Genomic DNA, 25,913 nt, shown 5'->3' with positions numbered 1-25,913 from the left:
GAAAAATGACTATGCCCCTGGATGAAATCTCTTCTCTGGTTTGAAGTTTATCCTCTTAATTTAAGACTCTGATCTCTGTTTCTGGGCATCCCTGAAATTAAAACATTTAATAAAATCAATCCTATCCATTCCCATCAAAACTTTGTATATTTTATTGAGACCTAGAGGTACAAGCATATAGTCACAATGCAGTTGCTAGGAGTAGGGATGAAGCTGAAGCTGTTTAACTCAGACAAAAATAGGATTACTAGAAACCCTAACAAACCATCGATAGTAAACGCACAAGGCCCGATACATTAGTTATAGACAATGCACTCCATAATGTTTGGGATAAAGACATCTTTTTCCTCTATTTGCCCCTGTGCTCCACAGCTTTAAATCTGTAATCAAACAATTTACATGTAATTAAAGTTCACATTTCAGATTTTATTCAAGGTTAGTCGTATACATTTTAGTTTGACGATGTAGAAATTACAGCACTTTTATACATTATTTCAGGGCACCATCATGTTTGGGACATTTGGCTTCATGGGTGTTTGTGAGTACTCAGGCATGTTTAATTGCTTCATTGGTGCAGGTATAAGAGAGCTTGCCTCGCTTCTAAGCTTTTGATCACCTTTGAAGTCTGTAGTTGCCATCTTCAACACGAGGACCAGAGTGGTGCCAATGTAAGTCAAAGAAGTCATTACGAGGCTGATAAAAGGGACTGGTATTCCAAGGAAGATCTCCACTGCTGATAACAGAATCATCCTCATAATGAAGACAAATCACCAAACATATGTCCAACAGATCAGAAACACTCTTCAGGAGGCAGGTGTGGATGTGTCAAGTGACTACTTTCCTCAGAAGACTTCATGAACAGACATTCAGAAGTTACACTACAGTACGTGGCAAAGGTGGTATGCCTTGGATTTTGGGAATTTCTTTACGCCTCCACACTTTGCTCTTGCCATCACTCTGATACAGGTTAATCTTGGTCTGTTCACAAGACCTTTTTCCATAATTCTGCAGGCTCTTTTAAATACTTCCTGGCAAACTGAAATCTGGCTAACTGGTGGTTTGGATCTTGCAATGTTGTCTCTATTTCTGTTCATGAAGTCTTCTGTGGACAGAGGAAATGTATAGCTAGTTCATGGAAAGATCAAATGAATCTTAATTTACAAAGATGGCATTTGGAATTAAGATCGTGTATTCCTTTGTAGAAGATAACATAATTTGAGGGATAAATATTATGTATTTAAAAGGATTATTTTAATTTGAAAATTAAAGGATAGGGTTTTGAATGCCGCTGGGTCTCCTTATCACATACTAAATGAATGGTGTTTGGTGTTCTCAAGTGGGTAGGGGGTTCAGGATAGAGGAAGGGAGTAGTTTTAGGTTGGGGGGGTGTTTTGAGTTTTTTTTTGGTAGGTTTTCTTTTAGTTTATATTTAACCATGTTTAAATTTAGATATATTGTTATATTTCATTTTTTTGTAACCGTGGTTGTTTCTTTTCTCTTATAAATATTTTTTTAAAAAGTGATTAAACATGCCCGAGTACTCACAAACACCCATGAAGCCAAATGTCCCAAACATTATGGTGCCCTGAAATAAGGGGGCGATGTATAAAAAGTGCTGTAATTTTGACATGGTCAAACCAAAATGTATACAAATAACCTTGAATAAAATCTGGAATGTGCACTTTAATTACATGTGAATTGTTTGATCATAAATTTAAAACAATAAAGCACATGGGCAAATAAAAGATAAAAGTGTCTTTGTCCCAAACATTATGGAGGGCACTGTATCTTTGCCTCATATGGACAACGGCCTCTTTGCTGTTGGCCAATGCTTCCCTCCTTCCTCTATCTTTTTGTTCAGGCACCTGCCAGCTTGTGGCTCATATGTTGATGAAGGGTTCAGGCCTGAAACGTTTGTTACATATCTTTGCCTCCTAGAGATGCTATGGGACCTGCTGAGCTTCTTCATCACTTTCGTATATTTACTAGTCACAGCGTCTGCAGACTTTCTTGTTTTGAACCATCAGTAAAACATAATGCTGCGTCTCCATAAATACTTATTAAAATTAACTACATATTAAAATTAACCAAATAAAACAGAGTCATGTACTGAAACGGTCAAACAAAATGTGAAAAATTAAAGTATTTCAGTTCTTGAACAAGGCAATCTAATTCATTCCAATGAAGAATAATAAATATATCAAATAAAGTCACAGTAGGAAATAATACAAGAAATAAAATTATAAAAAGCACTTCGTGATACTAAAAGAAATATTTGTTTTTGATATCTAAGCTAAAATGTTATCTAAATAACTTTACAGCAATAATCATGTCATTTAATTTGACAGATGATGCATGAACCACTAATGTAAATTAATAAACTGAGAGGCGAGACTAACAACTCCACTTCAGGATCATAATTTAGCTCAGCAAAGATCAGGGGAGTGGGGTTGACTGGATTGCTCTGGCATCGTTCTGATGTGTCAAGTGGCTACTCCTACACTCCACCACAAAGCTGGGATGGGTAACTTCTTTTCAAATTATCTGTTGGTTTGTTTCCAACTGTAAATTTCAAATACAAATTAAAAAAAAACTTTTTAAAAAATTTCTTGTAATCTTTAGTTCTGGGTTACCATGAAATTTATATTTTGTGTATAAGGCTAATCAATAGGAAGGCCATCATAAAATTTTCTGCTCCTATGATGGTCTTCCTATGTCGGATATTAAGAGGTCAGTTGATAACTATCAGGATTAGTCATTTTTAAAGCAAATTATCTATCTCAATGACGACTGACCAGTGGCACTTACAGTCACAATGGTGAAGTGCTTCGGGAGACTGGTTACGCAACAAATCAGCTATTTCCATTTGCCCACTGTCACAACAGATCAACAGTAGATGCCAGCTCACTGGCCCTCCACTCTGCAATATATCACCTAAATCATAAGAACACACACGTCAGGTTGATGTTCATTGACTCTGGCTCAACATTTAACACCATCATGCCAGCAAAACTAATGATCAGTTCTCTGGGTTGTATGTCCCATAGAACATTACAGCACAGAAAAAGGCCCTTGAGCCCACCTAGTTCATTCCAAACTACTATTTTACTTAGTCCCATTGACTTGTGCCCAGACCATAGCCCTCCATATTCTTCCCATGCATGTACCTATACAAATTTCTTAAATGTTGAAATTGAGCCCACATTCACCACTTCAGCTGGCAACTCATTCCACACTCTCCACTCTCTATGTGAAGAGGTTCCCCCGCATTCCCTTTAAACATTTCACCTTTCACCCTTAATCCACGCCCTTTAATTCCTGTTTTACCTAACCTCGTGGAAAAAGCCTGTTTGCATTTTTTCAGAACCCCTCATAATTTTGTCTATCTCTATTGTATTTCCCCTCAACCTCCAGTAAATAGTCTTAACCTATTTAACCTTTCCCTGTAACTCCGCTCCTTAAGTTCTGACAACATCCTGGTAAATCTGCTCTGCACTCTTTCAATCTAATTGATATATTTTCTGTAGTTAGGTGACAGAAACTGCACGCAGTACCTCAAATTTGGCCTCAGCACTGTCTTATTCACTGTTACATTCCAACTCCTATACTCAATACTTTGATTTGTGAATGTCAAGGTGACACAAGCTCACTTCAAATCCTATCTACCTGCCACACAGCTTTCAGATTTACAGTGCCCTCCATAATATTTGGAACAAAAACACTTTTTTTCCTTTATTTTCCCGTGCTCCACAGTTTAAATTTATAATCCAACAATTCGTATGTAATTAAAGAACACATACCAGACTTTATTCAGTGTTATTTGTATACATTTTAGTTTGACCATGTAGAAATTACAGCACTTTTTATGCATAGTCTCCTCATTTCAGGGCACAATAATATTTGGGACATTTGCCTTCACAGGTGTTTGTGAGTCCTCAGGTATAAGAGAGCTTGCCTCGCTTCTAAGCTTTTGATCACCTTTGAAGTCTGTAGTTGCCATCTTCAACACGAGGACCAGAGTGGTGCCAATGTAAGTTAAAGAAGTCATTACGAGGCTGATAAAAGGGACTGGAATTCCAAGGAAGATCTCCACTGCTGATAACAGAATCATCCTCATAATGAAGACAAATCCCCAAACGTATGCCCTACAAATTGTAAACACTCTTCAGGAGGCAAGTCTGGATGTGTCAGTGACTACTTTCCTCAGAAGACTTCATGAACAGACATTAAGAATATGCACTGCAAGATGCAAACCATGGCAAAGGTGGTATGCTTTGGATTTTGGGCAGTTCTTTATGCTTCCACACTTTGCTCTTGCCATCACTCTGATACAGGTTAACCTTGGTCTCATCCGTCTATAAGACTATTTTCCAGAATTCTGCAGGATCTTTTAAATATTTCTTGGCAAACTATGATCCGGTTATATTTTCTATGGCTTTGGCATCTTGCAGTGTAATCTCTGTATTTCTGTTCAGGAAGTCTTCTGAGGTCAGCGGTCATTGACATATCCCATACCTGCCTCATGAAGAATCCTTCTGATCTGTCGGAGAGGGGTTTTGGGAGATCTTTATTATGATGTGAATTCTGTCATCAGCTGCCAATCTTCCTTGGAATACCAGTCCCTTGGCAATTACATTATGGTGCCTGCAATGAGGGGACTATGTATAAAAAGTGCTGTAATTTTACATAGTCAAACCAAAATGTATACATATAATAAAATGTGGAATGTGCACTTCAATTACATGTGAATTATTTGATTTTAAGTGTAAAACTGTGGAGCACAGAGCCAAATAAAGGAAGAGTTTCTTTGTTCCAAATGTTATGGAGGGCACTGAATACACAGGGTCTGTATTCCTAGATTTCTCCTTAGTGAAATAGACTGTGTATGTCCTCCCTTGCTTATTCCTCCCAGTGCCACACCTCACACTTGTCCACATTAAATCCCATCTGCCATTTTGTAGCCAATTTTTCCAGCTGGTTCAGATCCTACTGCAAGTTTTGAATGCCTTCCTCACTGTTCACTACACCCCAAACCCTAGCAACTGGATACTCGACTTCCTTATCATCCCAGTCAGTGAGGATAGGTAACATCACCTCCTTCATGTTGCCAACACTGTTCACTTCAATGAAGCAGTCAGCTTGCAACCACCTCCTCCTGCAATCTGTTCTGTATATTCATCATCCCACATAAAAAAAAGTTATCCTTCACGTTCCTATCAAATCTCTCCTCCCTCCCCTTAAACCTATGACTTTTGGTTCTAGAATCTTCTACGCTGGGCAAAAGACTCTTGTGTGTTCATTCAATCTATTCCTCTCATAATTTTCTACATCTCTATGTGTTCACCCCTCGGGTTTTTGTGAGAGGATGTGGGTAAGAGAAAAAAACCAGTGATGTGTGGGTTACTTAAAATTGGAGAATTGACTTCATGCTGTTGGGTTGCAGATCCTGTTCCTTTGACACTCAGGAATTTGTAGTTCTTTACCCTTTCCACTGCTGACCCCTTGATGACGACTGGTTTGTGTTCTCCCAATTTCTCCTTTCTGAAGTCCACAATCAGTTCCTTAGCTTTGCTAACGCTGAGCGCAAGGTTGTTGTTGTGACACCCCGCAACTAGCTGATCTCACCCCTGTACGCTTCCTCATTGCCATTTATGATTCTGCCAGTGCCTAGCCACGCACGCAGTCGTGTGTATAGAGAAAGTAGAGGGCTAATCATGCATCCCTGAGGTGCACCTGTCATGGCTGTCAATGCTGACATGACACTGGTACCGATTCGCACCGTTTGTGGTCTTCCGAAGTGGAAGGATCCAGTTGCAGAGGGAGGCACAGAGGCCCAGGTTTCAAAGCTTGCTGACCAGTACTGAGAGGTTGATGGTGTTGAAAGCTGAGCTGTAAGCGATGAAAAGCAGCCTGATGTCGCTGCTGATGTTGTCTAGGTGATCCAAGGCTGAGTGGAGAGTCAGTGAGATTGCATCTGTGGTTGAGTGATTGTAGTAGTAGGCAAAATTGCAGTGGGTCCATGTCTTTACGACTTAATTCTGGCCACGACCAACCTCTCAAAGCATTTCATCACAGTTGATGAGAGCTACTGGGTGATAGTCGTTGAGGCAGTTCACACTACTCTTCTAGGGCACCTTTTGAAGCAGGTGGGCACCTTTTGAAGCAGGTGGGAACCTCCGACTGCAGCAGTGAGAGATTGAAAATATCCATGAACTCATCAACTTGCTGTTTTTAAAAATATTTTAATTTTCATTCTTGTAAAATTCAATCAATACAATCTTTTTTTAACATTCATTTTTTTTAAGTCTTAAAAAAAATTTTTTTTGTTTGCTTTTTTAAAATTTATTTATTTAAATTTTTGTTAAAATAATATTTTTTTACCCCCCACACCCCCATGTTAAAGACAGAGTCTGTACTTATCCCCCCAACCGCCACCTTCCCACCCCCACCTTCATACAACTGAAAATACATTCAATTAAATTACATCGAAACAAATTCCAGTGGGGTCAAGAACCCCTATAGAAACAACCAAAAAGGCTAAGTAATCAAGGATAAGAAATTTAAAAATAACTTAAGTTAAAAAGAAATTTAAAACTCAAAATAAAACTGAAAATATACATTGCCTCCACCATGTCCCACTTCTTTAATCACATTAACTTCCCTGCTGGGACGGATTGCCACAGTTCGTCAATTTCGAAGGGCGGGAGGGAGGGATCTAATCCAACCGTGTGCCATTATCATTCAAGCAAAGTTGCCACTCCCCTTAACGAATGTGTTGCATTTCCATATTCCATCATGTGGAATTTAGTTGGGAGTCGGACTTCCACAAAACCGCTATACACTTCCAAGGCAACTTTCACATATGAAATTTGGTATTTGGACATTCTAAAACTCCTGACCCCAATGTCTCCCTGAAGGTACACTTCTGGAGCCTGTGGAAAATCCACTTTTGTAATTTACTTTTAGAATGTCCCCCAGATATTTCCAGAAAGATCTTATCCTTATGCATAGCCAGGTGGAGTGGACGAAAGTTCCAACCTCCACACCACACCTGAAGCACATTTCTGAAATTTCAGGCTTTGAATTATCTAATTTTTGTGGCGTGAGGTACAATTGGTGCAAGAAATTGTATTGCACCATCCTGCATCTGGCATTGATCATGGTGCACCACCTAGTTAGTTGGCACAGATTTTTGGTACCCTGCCAGGTACGCCATCAGGGGCTGAAGCCATTTGAAAGATGTTCTGATGTTGGCCTCAGGGACAGATATCACAGGGTTACCAGCTTCTGCAGGGACTCTCATTGGCGTTGTTGAATAAATGCAGAACACCTATCAAAAAAGCTGCAGGCACAATTCACCACATGGGAGGAGGATTATGTCACTCATAACACTGCTGCTTTAAAAAGAGCAGGATTGGGGACTAAATTTTCCTGTATAAAAAAATGTTTTGAAAAGAAAGGTAAATGAAGAATTGAGAATGCTGGCGGCATTTAGATAAAGACTTCAGTGCTGATCAGTCTGGAGCTGTACTTCTCTTTTTTATAAAATCAAAGCTAAGCAAATGGATTCATATCATTCTGATTGTTTCACCTATGCTTGAAGCAAATTATTTTCCAAGTACTTTTAAATTTATTATGCTGATATTTATTGATTAGTAAGAACGTCAAAGGTTATGGGGAGAAGGCAGGAAAATGCCATGTATCAGCCATGATTTGAATGGCAAAGAGACTTGATGGGCCAAATGGCCTAAATTTGCCTCAAAGTCCTCTGGTGTTATTGTTTAGGTTTAGCCAAATCTTGAGTACATTTTCAAGAAAATTATAGGAATGTGCAAAAGCCATAATGGGACACAGGAGGACTTTTTCAGTTTCTATATACAGGCATACCCTGTACAACACGGTTTTATATTGCACAGGTTTTGATATAACGCGGTTTATAATTTTAATACATTAATGACCAAAATTGCTAAATTTTATTAGTATTGCATTACCAACAGTAGTGCAATAATTTAAGGCTTGACTGCAATCATTCTACATCATTATTGTTTACCTTGTATTAGTATCATTCTAGACTCTGTGCTGGAAGACTGTGGCTGCTCTGTAATACAGGTGTTTTCCAATTGTGTTGTAATAAAAGTGCATTGTTATAACAATATGAGTGGAAAAAGGAAAGATAGTGAAGGTGATACACCTAATAAACGTAAATGGCTAACAATGGAAAAGATACTGGAAATTATTAAGATTGTGTATCATTTGCTAAAACAACATGAGACAAAGGCATGAATGAATCATCTGTTCAAAATTGAATTAAAAATAAAGATAAAATTAAAGAACATGGAATGGCAACAGCATCTTATATGAATGAAGTGATTTTTAGACATAGAAGTTCTGCAATAGAAAATATGGATTGCCTTTTAATGATCAGGGCTGAAGATTGCAACCAGAAAAGAATTCCATTAAGTAAAATGACAATTCAAGATGAAGCCTCTATTGGACATTAAAAGAAAATGAAGAAAACAGAAACGATGGGGAAACATTTTCAGCATGTCATGGTTGGTTTTAGAACTTCAAAAAAACGTGTGGGGCTCTATAATGTTTGACTTACCGGCGAGTCTGTGATGGCTAATAATGATGCAGCTGCAAGCTTTCTGACTGAACTAAAAGAAATGATTGAGGCCAGAAAGATGAGAACATTTTCAATGTTGACAAAACCGTATTGTTTTGGAAAAAGATGCCATCATGCATGTTTTTAGCCAAAAAAGAAAAATCTCAAACAGACTTTAAAGGTTTGAAAGACTGATTGACTCTTCTACTTGGCAGAAATGTGTCTGGGAACTTCAAATTAAAGCCTCTGCTTGTATACCATTCCGGGAATCCAAAGGCTATGCAAAAAGTGGACTCCCTGTAATATGGCAATCAAATAGAAAAGCTTGGGTGACAAGACAATTGGTTGAAGAATGGTTCAAAACCTATTTTTGTCCTGCAACCAAATGTTTCTATAGAGATAATAACTTGAATTTCAAAATTTTATTGTTGCTTGACCACGAACCAGCTCATTCAACTGCTGTTTTCTGAGTTGGATGAACACGTCAAAACAAATTTTTTTCTTGCCTCCTAACACAACTTCATTGCCCCATTCAAGGATTATTATTTGTGACGAACATTTTCTCAAGCCATCAAAACTACAATAGGAGAAGAATCCCATAATTTTAACTCAGTTTTGGAAAGGTTATAACATTAAGAATATATTGATGAATTGTGGCTTGAAGTGACTGCAAGCAACATGAGAGTGGTTTGGTGTTATGCAAGTGATACCACTAGTGCAAATTACATCGGTCTCTCAAGACATTGTGGAGATTGGAAAAGATCTGGGATTTCAAACTTTGGACTGTGACAATGTGCACCAATGCATTATTTTCGCATTGAAGTGAACTTTAATGATGAAACTTTCATTGAAATGCATTGAAAATGTTTATATGAAGATGTTAATGAAGTGCCAATTAAAGAATTCACCTTCGAGGAATTATCAATGTTAATTGGAAAAATTAACAATGTTTGCAATTACTTGAACCAAACATCAAAAGCATTAGAAAAAAGATAAATGTACGTTTGTGTGTATATAGGCCTCCAGCACCACCTGTGGCCACATATTCCTCATCCCTGTTCTAAGTGGACGTCCTTCAAACCTGAAGTTGTGCTCTCTTGTCTTGGATTCTCCCACCACGGGAAGCAACCTTTCTACGTTTACTCTGTCAATGCTTTCAACATACGAAATGTGATCCCCCTCACTCTCTTAAAATCCATTGAATGCAGGCTGTCAAACATTCCTCAGCATCCTTACATTCTTGGAATCATCCTTGTGAACCTTCTCTGAACCCCTTCTTCCTTAAAACAGGAGCCTAAAACTTCTCACAATAGTCCAAGTGAGATCTCACCAGTGCCTTATAAAACATAACATCCCTTCTCTTATGTTCTAGTTCTCTTGAAATGAATGCCGGCACTGCATTTGCCTTCTTCACCACCAACTTAACCTGCAAGTTGACCTTTAGGCTATCTTGTACGAGGACTCCTCGATCCTTTTGCATCTAGGAATTTTCAATTTTCTCCCCATTTAAAAAATAGTGTGCCTATTAAATTTTTTTCTACCAAAGTGCACACACTTTCTGACATTGTATTTCATTTGCCACTTATCCACTCATTCTCCTAATCCAAGTCCTTCTGGAGCCTGTTTCCTCAACACTATTTGCTCTCCACCTATCTTTGTATCATCTGCAAACTTAGCCATAAAGCCACTTATTCTATCATCCAAATCATTAATATATAATGTGCAAAGAGGCAGCCCCTTCACCAACCCCTGTGGAACACCACTAGCAACTGTTAGTCAAACAGAATATGATCCCTGTATTCCAACTCTCTGCCAATGGAGAATAAAATGAGGCAGAGAGAAATGGTGTATGAAAGATTTCTGGTGAAAACACAGAAACAGGGCGACTGTAAAAATAGCAGAGGATATCAGTTTAAAGTAAGGGAAGGAAAGTTCAGGGGGAATGTCAGAGGGAAGTCTTTTACTCTATGGGTGCCTAGAATTCATTGTCTGGGGTGGTGGTGGACATTAGTGACATTCAAAAGACTCTGAGATAGGCACATGAATGTAAGAAATACATGTTATGCATGTGAGGTAGGGAAAAAGTAGATTGTTGTGGACTAGGAGTCCATAGGTCAGCACAACATCACGGATTGAAAGGCCTGTACTGTGCTCTAATGTTCTATGAGTTACAAAAAAGAAAATGAGGTTCAAAAGCAGAGTGTGAAAAAAATAGAATGACAGCAAATTGGGAGTATAAAGGAAATTGGGAGTAAAAAGGAAGTAAGAGGAGAGAAGCTGATCAGGGATTTCAAAATATGTATACATGTTGGGTGGAGCATTACTAAGGTACTAAATGAGAATTTTTCATTCTTTTTTTTAAACAAAGGAAAAGATCCTGTTGGAGTCTTAGCAAAAGACACAGAAGAGACATTGTACAATCTAAATATTGAAAAGGAGGAGGTACTTCAAAGGCAGGCTAATTATCTAATTCAACTGGGATGTACATCAGGTAATTGCAGGAAGTATACGTGGAAGTTGCAGATTTTGATCACAATCTTCCAGACATCTTATAAGAGAATTGTTAATCTGGTAATCTCTTTCCATTTGAGTTCAGGAAAGACTGCTTGCTTTGAGAATCTGGGATTATGCATTGCAAATAGGGCCTTAATGCTAGGGTGCGGAAGTCAGCAAGGAAATACAGATGTTGGTTGGTATCCTTTCCAATGCATTTGCAGGGGTACACTTCAAGGGGTACACAGCAAGACAAGAGTCCACTGCTCCCCAATTTAGACATATAGCACCATAAGAGGCCCTTTTGCCCCAACAGCCTGGGCTGGCCAATTACATCCAATTAAGCTACAACTTCCAGCACATTTTGAACAGTGGGAGGAAACCCACGCAGGTACAGGGAGAACATAAAACTCCTTAAAGACAGCAGCAGATTCGAATCCCAGCTCGCTGGCACTCCCCCAGCTTCCCCCCACTGAGCTTCTCCCCCCCCTTCTCCAGCTTCACCCACCTGAGCTACTCCCCCCTCCCCAGCTTCCCCCCCTGAGCTTCTCCCCCCTCCCCCAGCTTCCCCCCGAGCTTCTCCCCCCTCCCCCAGCTTCCCCCAGCTTCCTCCCCTGAGCTTCCCCCCCTCCCCCAGCTTCCCCCCTGAGCTTCCCCCCCAGCTTCCCCCCTGAGCTTCTCCCCCAGCTTCTCCCCCAGCTTCCCCCCTGAGCTTCTCCCCCAGCTTCCCCCTGAGCTTCTCCCCCAGAGCTTCTCCCCCAGCTTCCCCCCTGAGCTTCTCCCCCAGCTTCCCCCCTAGAGCTTCTCCCCCAGCTTCCCCCCTGAGCTTCTCCCCCAGAGCTTCTCCCCCCTCCCCCTGAGCTTCTCCCCCCTCCCCCTGAGCTTCTCCCCCCTCCCCCTGAGCTTCTCCCCCTCCCCCTGAGCTTCTCCCCCCTCCCCCAGCTTCCCCCTCCCTGAGCTTCATCTCCCCAGCTTCCCCCCTCCCCTCCTTCCCCCCTCCCCTCCTTCCCCCCTCCCCTCCTTCCCCCTCCCCTCCTTCCCCCCTCCCCTCCTTCCCCCCTCCCCTCCTTCCCCCCTCCCCTCCTTCCCCCCTCCCCTCCTTCCCCCCTCCCCTCCTTCCCCCCTCCCCTCCTTCCCCCCTCCCCTCCTTCCCCCCTCCCCTCCTTCCCCCCTCCCCTCCTTCCCCCCTCCCCTCCTTCCCCCCTCCCCTCCTTCCCCCCTCCCCTCCTTCCCCCCTCCCCTCCTTCCCCCCTCCCCTTCCTTCCTCCCCCCCTCCCCCTTCCTTCCCTCCCCCTTCCCCCCCTTCCCCCCTCCCCCTTCCTTCCCTCCCCCCCCTCCCCCTTCCCCCCTCCCCCTTCCTTCCTTCCTTCCCCCCTCCCCCTTCCTTCCTTCCCCCCTCCCCCCTTCCTTCCTTCCTTCCCCCCTCCCCCCTTCCTTCCTTCCTTCCTCCCTTCCCCATCCTCCACGTATATCATTTGACCTCTTTCCCCTTGAGGAAGAATCTGGGCCCGCGGACACATCACCCGACGAATTCAAGCGTCGACCGCTCTCGCGCTTCCCTCTCGGCCGCCCATCGACGCCCTGACTGTGGGGCCGGACTTCCGGCGTGGGAGGCGGGGCCAGTTGGAAAGCGTGCGTGCGTGCGTGGTGGGGGGGGGGATGGCGGCGTGACGACTTCCGGCCGTGCGGTGGTGGTTCGGTTGCGGACGGCAGGCGGTGCGTCAGGTAAAAGCAGCTGGGCTTGGACGGGCGGCGGGAGATGGAGCCCGGGCCGGGGGGGGGGGGGGGGGGGGGTCGGAGCTCTGTCAAAATCCCGTAACTTTTGGCCAATGAATGACCGTGCCCCCCCCCCTTAAATATTGCAGTGGGAGGATTTCTCAAGCGGCTCTGCTTTGGTGGACGTGACGCGACGCCTTGCCTGAATTCTCTTCAACCTTTCGCTGTGCTGCGTCCTGCTGAGTCATGAGGGGTGAAGGCTCGCAAGATCACACTGACAATGCGCCCCCACCGCCCCCCCCCCCCGCCCAGGCCCCCGCCCAGGCCCCCGCCCAGGCCCCCGCCCAGGCCCCGGCCCAGGCCCTGGCCCAGGCCCTGGCCCTGGCATCACGGCCTGTTCCAACTTGGACAGAGCGAGCTTTTCTTTTTGTTTGCTCCCTCCCTCTCTCCCTGTGTACGCGTTAAATCTTCTCATAGTCCCATCCCCCCCCCCCCCCCCCCCCATTGCACAGAAACCAGATGCCCTTCTGATCGAGTCCCAGCCGCAGGATTGAGCTCAGTGCCCTGAATGCAATGCATTGTTTACTCACAAGCGGTCATAGAACATAGAACAATACAGGCCCTTCGGCCTAGTAGGGCCGAACTGGCCTGTTCTGTGCTGTAAGTGGTTATATGGACCCATATCTTTCTTCCTTTATGTATACACACACACATATGTAAAGTACTGCCTCTCTAACCTCATAATCCTCTAGAACACCTCATGTTCACTTGACTGATTTGGAAATGCTTGCAGTTCCGCCAGTGTTTTCTGTTGATCCTGTTTTCTGTAGAGCACAGGATTGTGATGTCCCTATCTGACGTTCTTGGGTGGTTTTGTAGGAGCTAAAGTTGCCTATCTATCATGCCATAATTGAAATGATGTAGGGGTATGTCGTGCAATGTATTAGTCCCTGTCATGGTGAGTGGAATTCATTTCATTGCTGAGTGGATTAATACATTGCGGAGATTGGCGAGGATGTTGTCTGGAACTTGGCTGAAGTAACACTGCGGGCCTGGACCTTGCCTTGGGTGGACTTTGTGACGCAATGCTTCAGTTCTGAGGAGAGACTGAGAGGTTGGGTTTGTTTTTTGGGGTGAAAAAGATTGGGGGAGAGGGGAGTGACAGGGGGTGAAAAACCTGATTGAGGTATTGAAAATTATGGAGTATGGATATGGTAAGTAATGTGGAACCTTTCCCTTTAGCAGAAAGATTCATAATCTTAGATTTAAGGCAGGGAGGAGGGGAATTGAAGGAATCTTCACTCAGAGGGCAGTTGAAGTCTAGAACACACAATGAGATGGGGGAGGTAGGTACTCAGTCACCATTTAACTATTTAGATGAAATACTGTGGCATGGAAGGCTTTTGGCTGTATGCTGGGAGATGGGATTAGTAGATTGATTCTTAATGGTTGGCAACGGGTAGGGCCTGCTTCCATGTTCTCTGTTAAACATTGTAATCTATTTTGTAATCTTTTGAAGTGTTTGCTTCATTGAAAACATAATCTCTTATTTAGGAGCTAAACTTCTACTACATGGGATAACGCACAGACATGTTCAGCTTTGAAGGTGATTTCAAAACACGGCCCAAGGTTTCTCTTGGTGGAGCAAGCAGAAAGGTTAGTAATCAATTTTAAACAAAATTACACTTTAAGTGCGTTCAGTGAATTGGGTGTATCATACAAGAGGTTTAAAATCTTAAGATTGCAGTGCTTGTGTAAAATAAGACGGAGCACGAAAGAGACACTGGAACCACTTGGTTCCCTCAAGATCGTGGCTGATCTTGTCTTTTTTCTCTCACAACCATCTTTTCAATGATCTTTCAAAATGTTATTTATTTTCTCTTTAAACACCCATAATAATGTAGGGTCCACTCCCCTCCTGGTGAGAGAATTTATCATCACCTGCCTGGTAAAAGTTCATGTGCATTTCAGTTTAAAATGACTGTAATTTGTAATTTTATCCCCTCATTTGAGAATTTTTCATTTGTGGAAACATTTCACCACCTCTTCTGTCACGTTCTCCAAGGATATTTCCATAAGATCACCCCTGATTGTTCTATATGAAGAAACATGTGAGATTGCAGATGCTGGAATCTGGAGGAAAAGCAATGTGCTGCAGAAACTCGGGAAGTAGTGCTGCATCAATGGGAAGAAAGGAATGGTTGACATTTTGGGCTAGGATCTATTATCAAGACTGAAAGTATGAAATGGGGATAGCTAGTGGAAGGAGGACATGGTGGAGGGGTTAAATCTTTTATTTGTCATTAACAATTATCAAGTCTCAGATCACTGAAAACAGCATTGCATTTTGGATTTTAAAAAATGCATTTTGTTTTTGAAAAGTTTTATTAAAGCAATGGCAAGCTTTAAAGCTCTTTAGAGTGATAATGGTGATAAGTATCGTCTTGTACAAAAATACAATGCAGGAATGCCTAACACTGCAGTAAAAGAGAAGTACAGAAGTAAGTTACACCAACTATGATAGTAAACATTAAATGACCTTGCTCCGGAGAAAGATAATAAGTAGGTAAATAGACAGTTTAAGCAGCTACTTCAGTAGAGCTACTAAAGCAATACACACACACACACACACACACACACACACACACACACACCAGGTTAGTTAACACAAGACTGCTTTATTCAGACTTTACAGGCTTCTTTTATATACCTCATGTCCCGGGCTCCACTGGACGAGGTGGGATATCATAATGAGCTGGCTGCTGATCCACGGGACTGGCAGTTTTAAATTTAGCACTGTCGGTGTCCTGCGCCTTCTGGCAAGAGACTCCGTAAACCAACGTGCCATTACTCAGTGCGCAGCACCTCGCGCGTGCAGTCCATTAAATGGCTGTCTGTCTTATGGTTCTGCCCGCCCGCCCAAGAATTGCGCCGGCGACGGTTTGCAATACAGAATGTGCGCCCGCTTGGCCAGCGACACCACCCCCACCCCCCCAAAATTGTCGCCAGAAACTAAAACACCAGCTGCATGCATCTTAGGTGGACCCCCTCGCCGTCTGGGCTGGGGGCACTGAATGGGTGAAGTGGGATCCACATGGGCTGCCTTGAATCTGTCCACACTTAACAGCTGCCACTGCCCCCCTCCCCCCATTGTCCAAAGTATACACAACCCTGCCCTTGTTAATCACGTAGAAGGGACCCTCATACGGTCGTTGTAATGGTGCTGCTGGGACCTGCCTGCATATAAACACAAAATCAGCATCAATGAGTGGTGGGGGCACATCCAATTTAGGGGTTCAATGCCATTTGGTAGGAACAGGTTTGCTGATTGTGACACCATGTTGAAGCTGCTGAAGCACGTCTAGGTTAGAATTGGATGCAAAATGAATGACCCCTGGAACTGTAAGGACTGTACCATAAACCATCTCTGCAGATAATGCAGACAAATCTTCCATTGGAGCTGTGCACACTCCCAGTAGAACTCATGGAAACTCATCAACCCAATTGGGACTGGTGAGTCAGGCCCTAAGTGCGGACTTTAGTTGCCAGTGGAAACATTCTACAAGGCCGTTGGACTGTGGGTGGGACGCTGTGGTGTGGTGCAGGTGTGTGCCACAAAAGCGCGCGAAGGCAGTCAATAGCCCAGAAGTGAATTGTGCTCCGCGATCTGAAGTTATGTGCGTCTGGATGCCAAATCTAGCGATCTAATTGACAATGAATGCTCTGGCCCATGTCTGTGTAACTGGATGGCAATGGGGAGGCCTCTAGCCAGCGCGTGAAACGGTCTGTGACTGTTAGAATGTATCTCGTGTTTTGAGATATTGGCAATGGCCTGACCAGGTCCACATGCACGTGTTCAAACCGCCTGCGTACCGCTGGGAAAGGCTGAAGTGATGCCTTCGTGTGCTGCTGAATTTTAGCCGTCTGGCAGGACGTACGTGTGCGGGCCGATAGTGCGATGTCTTCTTTCAGTCCATGCTATATGTATTTATTCGATGTGAGCTTGACGGATATTCTGAAGGACGGATGAGACAAGCTGTGTACCTGGCCAAAAAGGTGTCGCCTCCAAGATGCTGGAATCACTGGTCTTGGGTAGCCCAAAGAGATGTCACAAAGTAGGGTTAGGTTGTGATGCCACCTGTTGTATGTCCATGTTATTAATTGCCATACTGTATGTCTGAACAACGGGGTCCATGGCCTGTGCATCAGCTAATTCAGGAATATCAATGCCACCCTGAATATGATATACAGCTGGTCAGGACAGAATATTCGCGATGATGTTGTCTTTACCTGAAACATGTCACACGTCCGTCGTGAATTTGCAAATGTATGATAAATGACGCTGTTGACTTGCCCACCATGGATCTGTTATTTTGCTGAAGGCAAAAGTGAGTGGCTTAGTGAAGCCAATGAAATGATGACTCTCCAAAACATATTGGAAGTGCCTTGTGGCCAGATACAATGCCAACAGTTCCCGATCAAATGCACTATATTTCATCTCTGATGGCCGTAGCTGTCGGCTAAAGAAAGCGAGGGGTTGGCAATGGCCATCGACGTACTGCTCAAGAACTGTACCCACTCAGTGCTAAGTGTCAAGGAAGTGTCAGCGTTAGGATGGGTGAGCAGAGCTGCGTTGGCCAAAGTGTCTTTGGCAGTCGTAAATGCAACCTCTGCCTCTTGTCCAGGTAAAGTCTCTGTGCTTTGTGGTTGAAGAATGTCAGCAGCTGCTGGACTGAACCAGTGATGGAAGTTTCTCCTGCCCTAGAATTTCTGAAGCCCCTTAACCGTGGTAGACTTTGGAAAAGCATGGACTGCGTCTACCTTGCTGGATAAGGGAAAGACAACATTGGCCGTGATCTTGTGTCCCAGAAAATCGATGGTGGACTTTCCAAATTGACATTTGCTAGGCAAATTCCTCCAGCCGTTGGAACAGGCAGTGTAAGTGCAGGTGGTGATCCTCTTCAGTCTGACTGGCTATGAGGATGTCATCCAAGTAGATGTAAGCGAAGTCTAAATCCCTGCCCAAAGTGTCCATAAGCCACTGGAAGATTTGAGCGGCATTTTCATTCCAAATAGCATCCTAAGAAATTCAAAAAGCCCGAAAGGGGTAATAATCGCCGTTTTAGGAATGTCATCCTTATGGACTGGGATCTGATGGTATCCCTTGACCAGATCAACTTTGGAGAAAACAAGGCAATTGTGCAGATGGGCAGCGAAATCTTGTATATGAGGCATATGGTATCTGTCAGGTGCAGTTATATCATTGAGCCTACGGTAATTGCTGCAGGGTCTCCATCCACCTGTTTTCTTGAGTACCATGTGTAACAGTGATGCTCAAGGAATGTTGTAGCGCCGAATGATACCTAATCCCTCCTTTGCAGTAAACTCTGCCCTTGCCTGCCGTAGCTTATCAGATGGAAGACAACAAACCCTGGTGTAAATCGGGGGCCTGAAGTGTCTATGTAATGGGACGCACCATGGGCTGTTTTGGACGTATTGAAATTAGGAGAGAGAATACCAGAGCAAGGCAGCGTAGGCATCTTTGTACAGGGTATGCATCCTGAGTTGGGAAACTCTCCCTTTGCTGCATACCAACGTGTATGTTTGAAAAGTGGTGGCAATTTCCTCCACCTCATGTCAACTAGCAAATCATGGGACCTTAAAAAAAATCTGTACCCAAAATGGGCTGTGCAACAGAAGCCAAATGCAATTCCAATGGAATGTCGCACCTCCTATCCAAATCGTGACCCGTCATGTGCCACAGCTGGGAATGGTAGTCCCATTTGCTGCTTGAAGAGCCAGGTGTTGTTTGTGTTTTTTCAAAATAGGTTGGTGGGACCTCAGCACCTGTGTCTACAAGAAACTTACGCTTACTAGCCTTGTCTTGAAAATACATAGGCCGGTACTTGTGCCAGTTGCCGAGGCCACTACTGGCAGCCGGCTTTTTCATTTCCTGACATTTTTCTGTAATAGGTACATGGTGGGACACATTTATGGGCATTTTTTCCCCAATGGCGATGGTAAAAACACCATTCTCGCCGTCTGTCAGCACGTTCATCCTTCTTTGACTGATCCGCGGATACAGGAGGCTCGAAGGTCTTAGGAGATGGATCTGCTGCGTAAGTAGGCTTTGAGCAGCCTCTTGCGTTGGAGTACGATAGAGCCTGTCAGCCTTCCGCACTACGTCATGGGGATGGTGGAAATCCATGTTAGTGATTGGTATGGCACATGACCTGGGAGTTTGGAAAGGAATAGAGTCTCAAAAAGTAAACAATGAGAATGACCATCCGCTAATGTGAGCATCTCATTCATTAGATCAGATGGATTCCTGTCACCCAGTCCCTCTATATTTAAAAGTCGCATGCTGCTCTCATGTATAGTCAATTCCAGCGTGTCCAGGAGAAATTGGTGGAACTTGGTGCACTGGTTCTCCACTGGGGGGATTAGCAACAAATTCACTTACTCTAGATGCGGTAGCTGCGTCCAACGCAGCTACGACATGCCAGAATTTTGTGTCCTCTGCCATTATGCCACGAAGATTAAATTAGGTTTCAGCCTAATTAAGCCAGAAAGGAGGCAAGTGAAGTCCCACCGCATTAACTGCTGCCGTGGTGGCAGCTGCTGCTGCTGTAGTTCTCTCCGTGATAACTAGATTCAAGCTTTGCCTGAATCTTATGGTCGGGGTCACCAATTGTAGCAGCTACTTCAGTAGAGCTACTAAAGCAATACACATACACCAGTTGAGTCAACACAAGACTGCTTTATTCATAACTTTTATAGGCTTCTTTTGTATACCTTATGTTCTGGGCTCCACGGGACGAGGTGGGACATCATAATGAGCTTACTGCTGATCCACGGGACTGACAGGATTAAATTAAGCACTGTGGGTGTCCTATGCCTTCCAGCAGGGGACTCTATACACCAACGTGCTGTTACTTGGCATGCAGCACCGCATGCACGCGATCCATTAAATGGGTGAGTATCTGGCTATCTGTCTTATGGTTCTGCACGCCCACCAAAGAATTGCTCCGGCGACGGTTTGCCATACTGCGCTGTGTGCTCGCTTGTCCCTCTACACGGCCACTACACTGTTAGTGCAAGAAAAATGTGGGGTTAGCAGTAATGCAGACATATCTTTTTGGTTATCCCACCATAGTTGATAGTTAAGGTAGAAATGGGAAGTTCAAGAGCTTAATAGCTATTTGCAAACATAAAACTGTTCTTGAACCCAGAGCTATTATACTTTGCTTCCACATCATCTTCCTGGAGGTAGCAGCAAGAAGAGGTTGTGACCAGGGTATGAGGGTTCTTTACGATGATGGCTACCTTCTTGAGGCAGCACTTCACATAGATATTTTCAGTGGATTGGAGGTAGAAGCCTATGATGGACTTAGCTCTGTTTGATACTTCCTACAGTCTTCTGCATACCTGTGCACTTGAATGACCAAACCAGGCTATGATGCAACCAGACTGTCTATTTTCCACAATACACCTGTAGAGGTTTGATAGAATATTTGATGACTGCCAGATTTCCTCAGACTACTTCCTCAGAAGTTAGTATACCTTCTTCACAGTTACTTTGACATGCTGGCTCCAGGAGAGAATCCAATATGTGGATTCCCAGGATCACTGTCCCATTAATGAATACAAGTGAGTGGTCCCTCATCCTCCCTTCCTAAAGTCCACAATAAGCTCCCTCATGTTGTTGACATTGAGAGCAAGATCACCCAAACAGATTCGTGATCTCCATCCTGCGTTCTGACCCATCATTTCCCATTATTCAGCCAGCGAAGGTGATGTTGTTTTGAATTTATTAATTGCATTGGAACTGCACTTGTTAACACAATCATAAATGTATTCGGAATAGAGTAAGAGGGTAAAGACTAGTGTTAAGTTCTCCCTGTGTTGATGGTCAATAAAGAGGAGGTGATGTTGCCAAGCTGTACCATTTGGGGTTACTGATGAGGAAGTCGTGAAACCAGTTGTAGAGGAATGAACAGAGTCCCTGATCCCTTAGTTTGATTGTGTTTTGCTGGTATGATGGTGTAGTGAATTAATAACAGCCCGATGGAGGTTTTTGTGTGGCCCAACTGATTGGAGGACCAGCAAGATGGCATCTGCCATTGATCAAATGTGATGATGGGTGAATTTAAGTGGGTCCAGTGTATTACTAAGCATTCAATGGATGGAAATGAAAGGATGGCTTTTTCCCTTGATATAATTTTCAATTATTTACCCAGAAATAATTCTTTGCTTGATTTAGTGCATTGAATCTTGTAATCACTGTGTGGTTTATTTTTCCACATTGAGCAATCATTTTACAGAAATCCATATCTCTGTTCCACTGTTCCATTCTCACTCCTAGTCTGGACTTTCACTTTCCTTCAATACATGTTCAATAGAGCTTAATGCAAGATTGAAGGGCACTTAGGCAGACTGCATTCTGCCAATTTCAACATTTTCAGATAGTCTGCAAGTTAATTCCTTTTTTCCTCCTGTTATTTCAGATTTCATATTACATCGATTTACACCATTTGAAGATATATTTTTTGTTCACTTTTTTCAGCTGATATCCCCACTATCATTTGGTCTTTCTTAGTCTCCATCCCTTAAACTTTTTTTGACCGTCGATACGTTCATGTAATCCTTGATCCCTCATGGACCCCCATGTATGGAATCCCATAGACGGGTTGGGTAGGGGGTTGGTAGCAGCATGGATGGGGGTTGGGGGTGGTGGGGGGAAGGTTGGTAGGGCTGGGTGGAGGGTTGGCGGGGATGAACACACACCTTTTTGTAATGCTCTGTCCATCCTTCCATTCGTGGTCAACTTATTTAAAGGCCGAAGCCAAATACAACATTGTGGCCACCAAGGCCTGCTTTCGTGAGAGGTTGGCCACCACTGTTTTCCAGAGATACACTCCTGCTTTCCACTGCAAAAGTTCAATTGACCCCCCCATGGCATTTATTGACCCCTTGACCCATCGATTCCCCAGGGGGCGATATCAGCCATTGGAGATCCTTGCCTTTGGAGAACTGTTAAGGGTGAATATACACAATGAATAGTATAGACTTGGAAAGTATTGGTAAATGGGGTGGGGGGAGCTCAGTGTACAAATTCAAGAGTTGTTAAGATGGTGAAAGTCATAGAGATTAAGTGCTAATGTTTATTATAGCAGTATTCTGAGAATGAGAGTACGTGGTCCCAAATTTCAAACTATTCACTTAAGGATTTGACATGCATGAGGACCAAGTCATTGAAAGTATTTTGGTAGTGAGAGAATTAAATTCAGCACAAGATATTCCCAAGATCACAAGATAAAGGAACAGAAGTAGGCCATTCGGCCCATCGAGTCTGCTCCGCAACTCCATCCAGAGCTAGACTGTTCTCACATCTAGTTCCAAATTCTAGCCTTTTCCCCCATATCCCTTGATACCCTGACCAATTAGATACCTATCAATCACCTCCTTAAACTCCCCCAATGATCAGTCCTCCACAGCTGTATGTGGCAACAAATTCCACAAATCCATAACCCTCTGACTAAAGAAATTTCTCATCATCTGTTTTAAATGGGTACCTTCTAATTCTATGACTGCCCTCTTGTCCTGGATTCACCCACCAAGCGAAACATCTTATTCACATACACTCTGTCGAATCCTTTCAGCATTCAAAATGTTTCTGAGATCTCTCATTTTTCTATGAATACAATTCAAGAGCCGTTAACCGCTCCTCATATGTTAGCCCTTGCATTCCAGCCTTCTCAGGTCGCCAATAGCTGCAGGTCCTGATTCCTTTTGCACTGAGATGCTCGGTCTCTATGTAAAAGGTTGTACTGAACCAGATTTTCTTCGTTTAATGTGAATGCTTCAACCTGACCTGTTTTAAACATGGGTCTTTGACTCACCACTTTAGAGGATCTCTGTGTAAAAGCACCAAAAGAATATGAGAGGACGTTGATTAGTTACGGAAATGGGCAGAGAAATAGCAGATGATATTTTGGATAAGTGTGAGGTGTTGCAGTTTGGGATGGCAGATGCAGGGGGATGTATATCATTAATGACAGGACTCTTAAAAGGATTGAAGTGCATAGGCATCTGTGGAAGGGGTGGGGGTGGGGGGTGTTCAGATTTGTAGCTCCTTGAAAATGACAACAAGTAGATAGGGTGGTTTCGGAAGGAGGTGGTTGCCTTCATTGGGTGAGGCTCAATATAAAAGTAAGGAAGTCCAGTTGAAGCTTTACAAAGAGATACAAGTTTATAACATTGAGGTATTGATAGGATAGACAGTAATAATTTTTTTTCCCCCAGGGTAAAAATTTCACATACGAGAGGATGTATCTTTAAGATTGGTTGGGGGGGGCGTTGGGAGGTGTGGGACAAGTTTTTTTAACCCCTGGAATGGGGTGCCGGGTTCATGATAGAAGCAGATACAGCAGTCGCATTTAAGAAGCTCCTAGGTCATCGCATAAATATGAAATACACAAATGCAAGAAGCATTTTTAAACTTGGCTATCATGTTGAGTACAGACATGTGGGCTGAAGGGTCTGTTTTTGGGCTGCACTGTTCTATATCTGTTAAAGTGTAACTTCCTAGCTGCACTTCTTATCAGACCAGGCAGAGGTCAGACGATCTTAATGCTCGGCTTTTGTCATACCTAGACTTTGGGCAAGTCAAATTTGTTTGGAATAAGAATGTGGTTGCTCTTTCTTTGATTTCATTGACTTTTTTCAAAGGAGGTTTTGAGAACATCTTTGAAGTGTTTCCTTTGTCTTGGTAATCCCTTGCAATTACTTGCTGCTTGATACCCAGCCTCGAGCTTGATGTTCCTGCCACGTTATTTATGTTTATACTTTTAAAGTGTCAGTGGTGGGTATTTATCATTGGAAATGCAGATAAGCATTAAGGAAAGTGGTTAGACTCTTGACTGTCGATGATTATTTATTTCCATTTGTGTGACACATGCCATAATGTTGAGTTTCTGTTAGTTGTGTGCAGCAACTCCTTCCTTAATCTTGTAAAAATTAATGTTATTATTGTCCAATAATCATTGAATGCTCCCACTTGTTCACATGCATTCCAAAATGAAATGGCATGTCCAGTTTTGTGTACTTTTAATTTTCCACAGCATTTGCTTATACATATATTCCCTGACATATGTCCGAGTTCCATTCTGACTGAATGGACAGATCCCGAAATGGATGCAAGTGGGATGTATGGCATGTAGAAGTCATATACCTGTAGAGCATCCTTTGGGGTTTAATACAATAATGGTCAAATCCAGCACGAAAATTTGTTAGATTTAATTGAATAACGTGCGCTTACCGAATAGCAACTGAAAGCAAGAACTGAGAGAGATACAGTGATGTACACAATGCCAGTTTATCGTCTGACGGTCACTATCATATGCACAGCTGTTAGCACTGATGGACGTACGCTAAGTGTAATATTCATATTTACATATATTTTTCTCTTTATTTTTCAAAAATTGTACTGTTGCGGGCTGCGGTTGCGGCGATCGAGCCAGCAGTCCGGGTGGCGAGCGCAACCAAAGGCCAGCAGCCCGCACAGCGGTACTGGCCCCAACAAGCGAACTGGCAGGTGAACAACAAGGGCAGCAACCCCAAAATGGTGCTCTCCTTGTTGCGCAGCCAACAGACAGGGACAGCACACAGGGAAGAAGGCCATTGTTATTCAGGAAAGTATCCACGTGTGGGAAACCCACTTTTATTATGCTGGTGTGATGTCAGCTAAGGGGGGACATGGTGGGAACAGTGCAGATATGGTCTGAATCCTAATAAAACTCAGAGTTTAACCTGACTGCACTACGTGTGTGTGCCTTCTTTAGCGTGCGGCTACAGTACAGTATTCTTTTTGGTCGTATGTATGGATGGTCTTAAGTTAGGGAAAAGCTGTACTTGCTTTTTTTTTCAATTTTGATTGTTTTGTACATTTTAAAAAAAAGTGAGAGTGGAAATGAGGCACAGAAAAACCAGGTAAGCTCTTGTCTATAGCCATGTCTGGTTCCCTCATGATCGAGAGTTCATCCAGCGTCAGTTTCCTAATATCGTCTGTAAGGAGCTGCTACTCGATACACCCCTTGCAGCTATAGTCATCAGGGACAATTGTGCTCTCTTAGATTTCCCACATCCTGCAATTGGAGCACACTGCTGCCCTAGTTGTCACCCCACTACCTACTCTTTGTTGCGATGCAAAATTTTACCTGACCTTACCTTTTGTACGTCCTCAGTCTCTGCTCACTAAGCCTCCAACTCCCACTCACACAGTGGGCCTCTTGAGTCAAAGTTTCCAGCTCCCTACTCACATACTGGCTGCTCTGTTTGAGCTTCCTTTATTGGCTTCAGCTAATTAGCCAATGGAGAGATTGAAATGAGCATCTACCTCTCCCACTGCTTTTTAACTCCCCCTCCTCTTGTTCATGAACATAGATCCTTGAGAATGGCCACACAAGTAGATAGAATGGTGAAGAAGGCTTGGGTTTATTGGGCAAGATCTCGAGTATAAGACATTGGTTAAGCTGCATTTTGAGTACAGTGTGACATCATAGGAAGATGTGCAGAGGTTGGAAAGGGTTAAAAGAGATCTACTAAAGTTGTTGAAGGATATGTGACTTATGGGAAAGGCTTGGGCAAACTAGTGATTTTTCTCCAGAGTGTTGAAGGTGATAAATGAGACACATTGATAGGTGTACAGTCAGAATCGTTTATTGCCAGTTTAAAAAAAAAGTCAAATACAGAAGTGTTTAAATATAAAGTGAGGGGTGAGTATGGAGCAAATTAGTTTTCTCATCATTTGCATTTCCCCACTTCCCTATTATCGATTGTCCATGGACTGATTCTTTTACTATCCACTTGAAACCAGACATAACCTTGCAATGATCAATTAATCAACGCATCCTTGGGAGGTGGGAGGAAACTGGACCATTCATGAAAAATCTAAACCGTCATAGGGCACAAAGTTCATGGAGAGAGCATTTGAGATTCTAATTTAATTTATAGGTTCAGCGTGGTTAAAAAGCCTTCTAGCCCTTGAACCTGTGCTACCTAAATATACATAGTGACTAATCAGCCTACTAACCCGGTA

The 25,913-nt window shown here is 43.2% G+C and overlaps 1 protein-coding gene and 1 long non-coding RNA gene across 10 annotated transcripts in view; one reads left to right on the top strand and one right to left on the bottom strand.

The window, feature by feature from the left end:
• Window positions 1–353: 353 nt before the first annotated feature.
• Window positions 354–12,682, bottom strand: LOC138753810 (uncharacterized). The gene is made up of 3 exons (XR_011351442.1): window positions 12,579–12,682; window positions 2,809–2,934; window positions 354–1,102 (listed from the first exon to the last, which is right to left on the bottom strand). It is a non-coding gene; the product is annotated as an uncharacterized lncRNA (long non-coding RNA).
• Window positions 12,683–12,754: 72 nt separating this feature from the next.
• ube3c (ubiquitin protein ligase E3C) overlaps window positions 12,755–25,913 on the top strand; it is a 194,879-nt gene continuing 181,720 nt past the window's right edge. For 6 of the 9 annotated variants that reach the window (XM_069914744.1, XM_069914737.1, XM_069914742.1 and 3 more), the window contains exons 1-2: window positions 12,755–12,823; window positions 14,369–14,470. In XM_069914744.1, the coding sequence (XP_069770845.1) occupies window positions 14,405–14,470 (66 nt within the window). In that variant the 5' untranslated portion in view covers window positions 12,755–12,823; window positions 14,369–14,404. Of the gene's footprint in view, window positions 12,824–12,909; window positions 13,068–13,137; window positions 13,929–14,368; window positions 14,471–25,913 lie in introns of those variants that run through there. The other 3 variants (XM_069914740.1, XM_069914739.1, XM_069914738.1) reach the window with 3 other exon arrangements.

This window comes from Narcine bancroftii, chromosome 1 (assembly GCF_036971445.1).
Source record: "Narcine bancroftii isolate sNarBan1 chromosome 1, sNarBan1.hap1, whole genome shotgun sequence".
NCBI lineage: Eukaryota > Metazoa > Chordata > Chondrichthyes > Torpediniformes > Narcinidae > Narcine > Narcine bancroftii.
The sequence above is the reverse complement of the archived record's forward strand: the minus strand, read 5'-3'. Positions and strand labels throughout refer to the sequence as shown.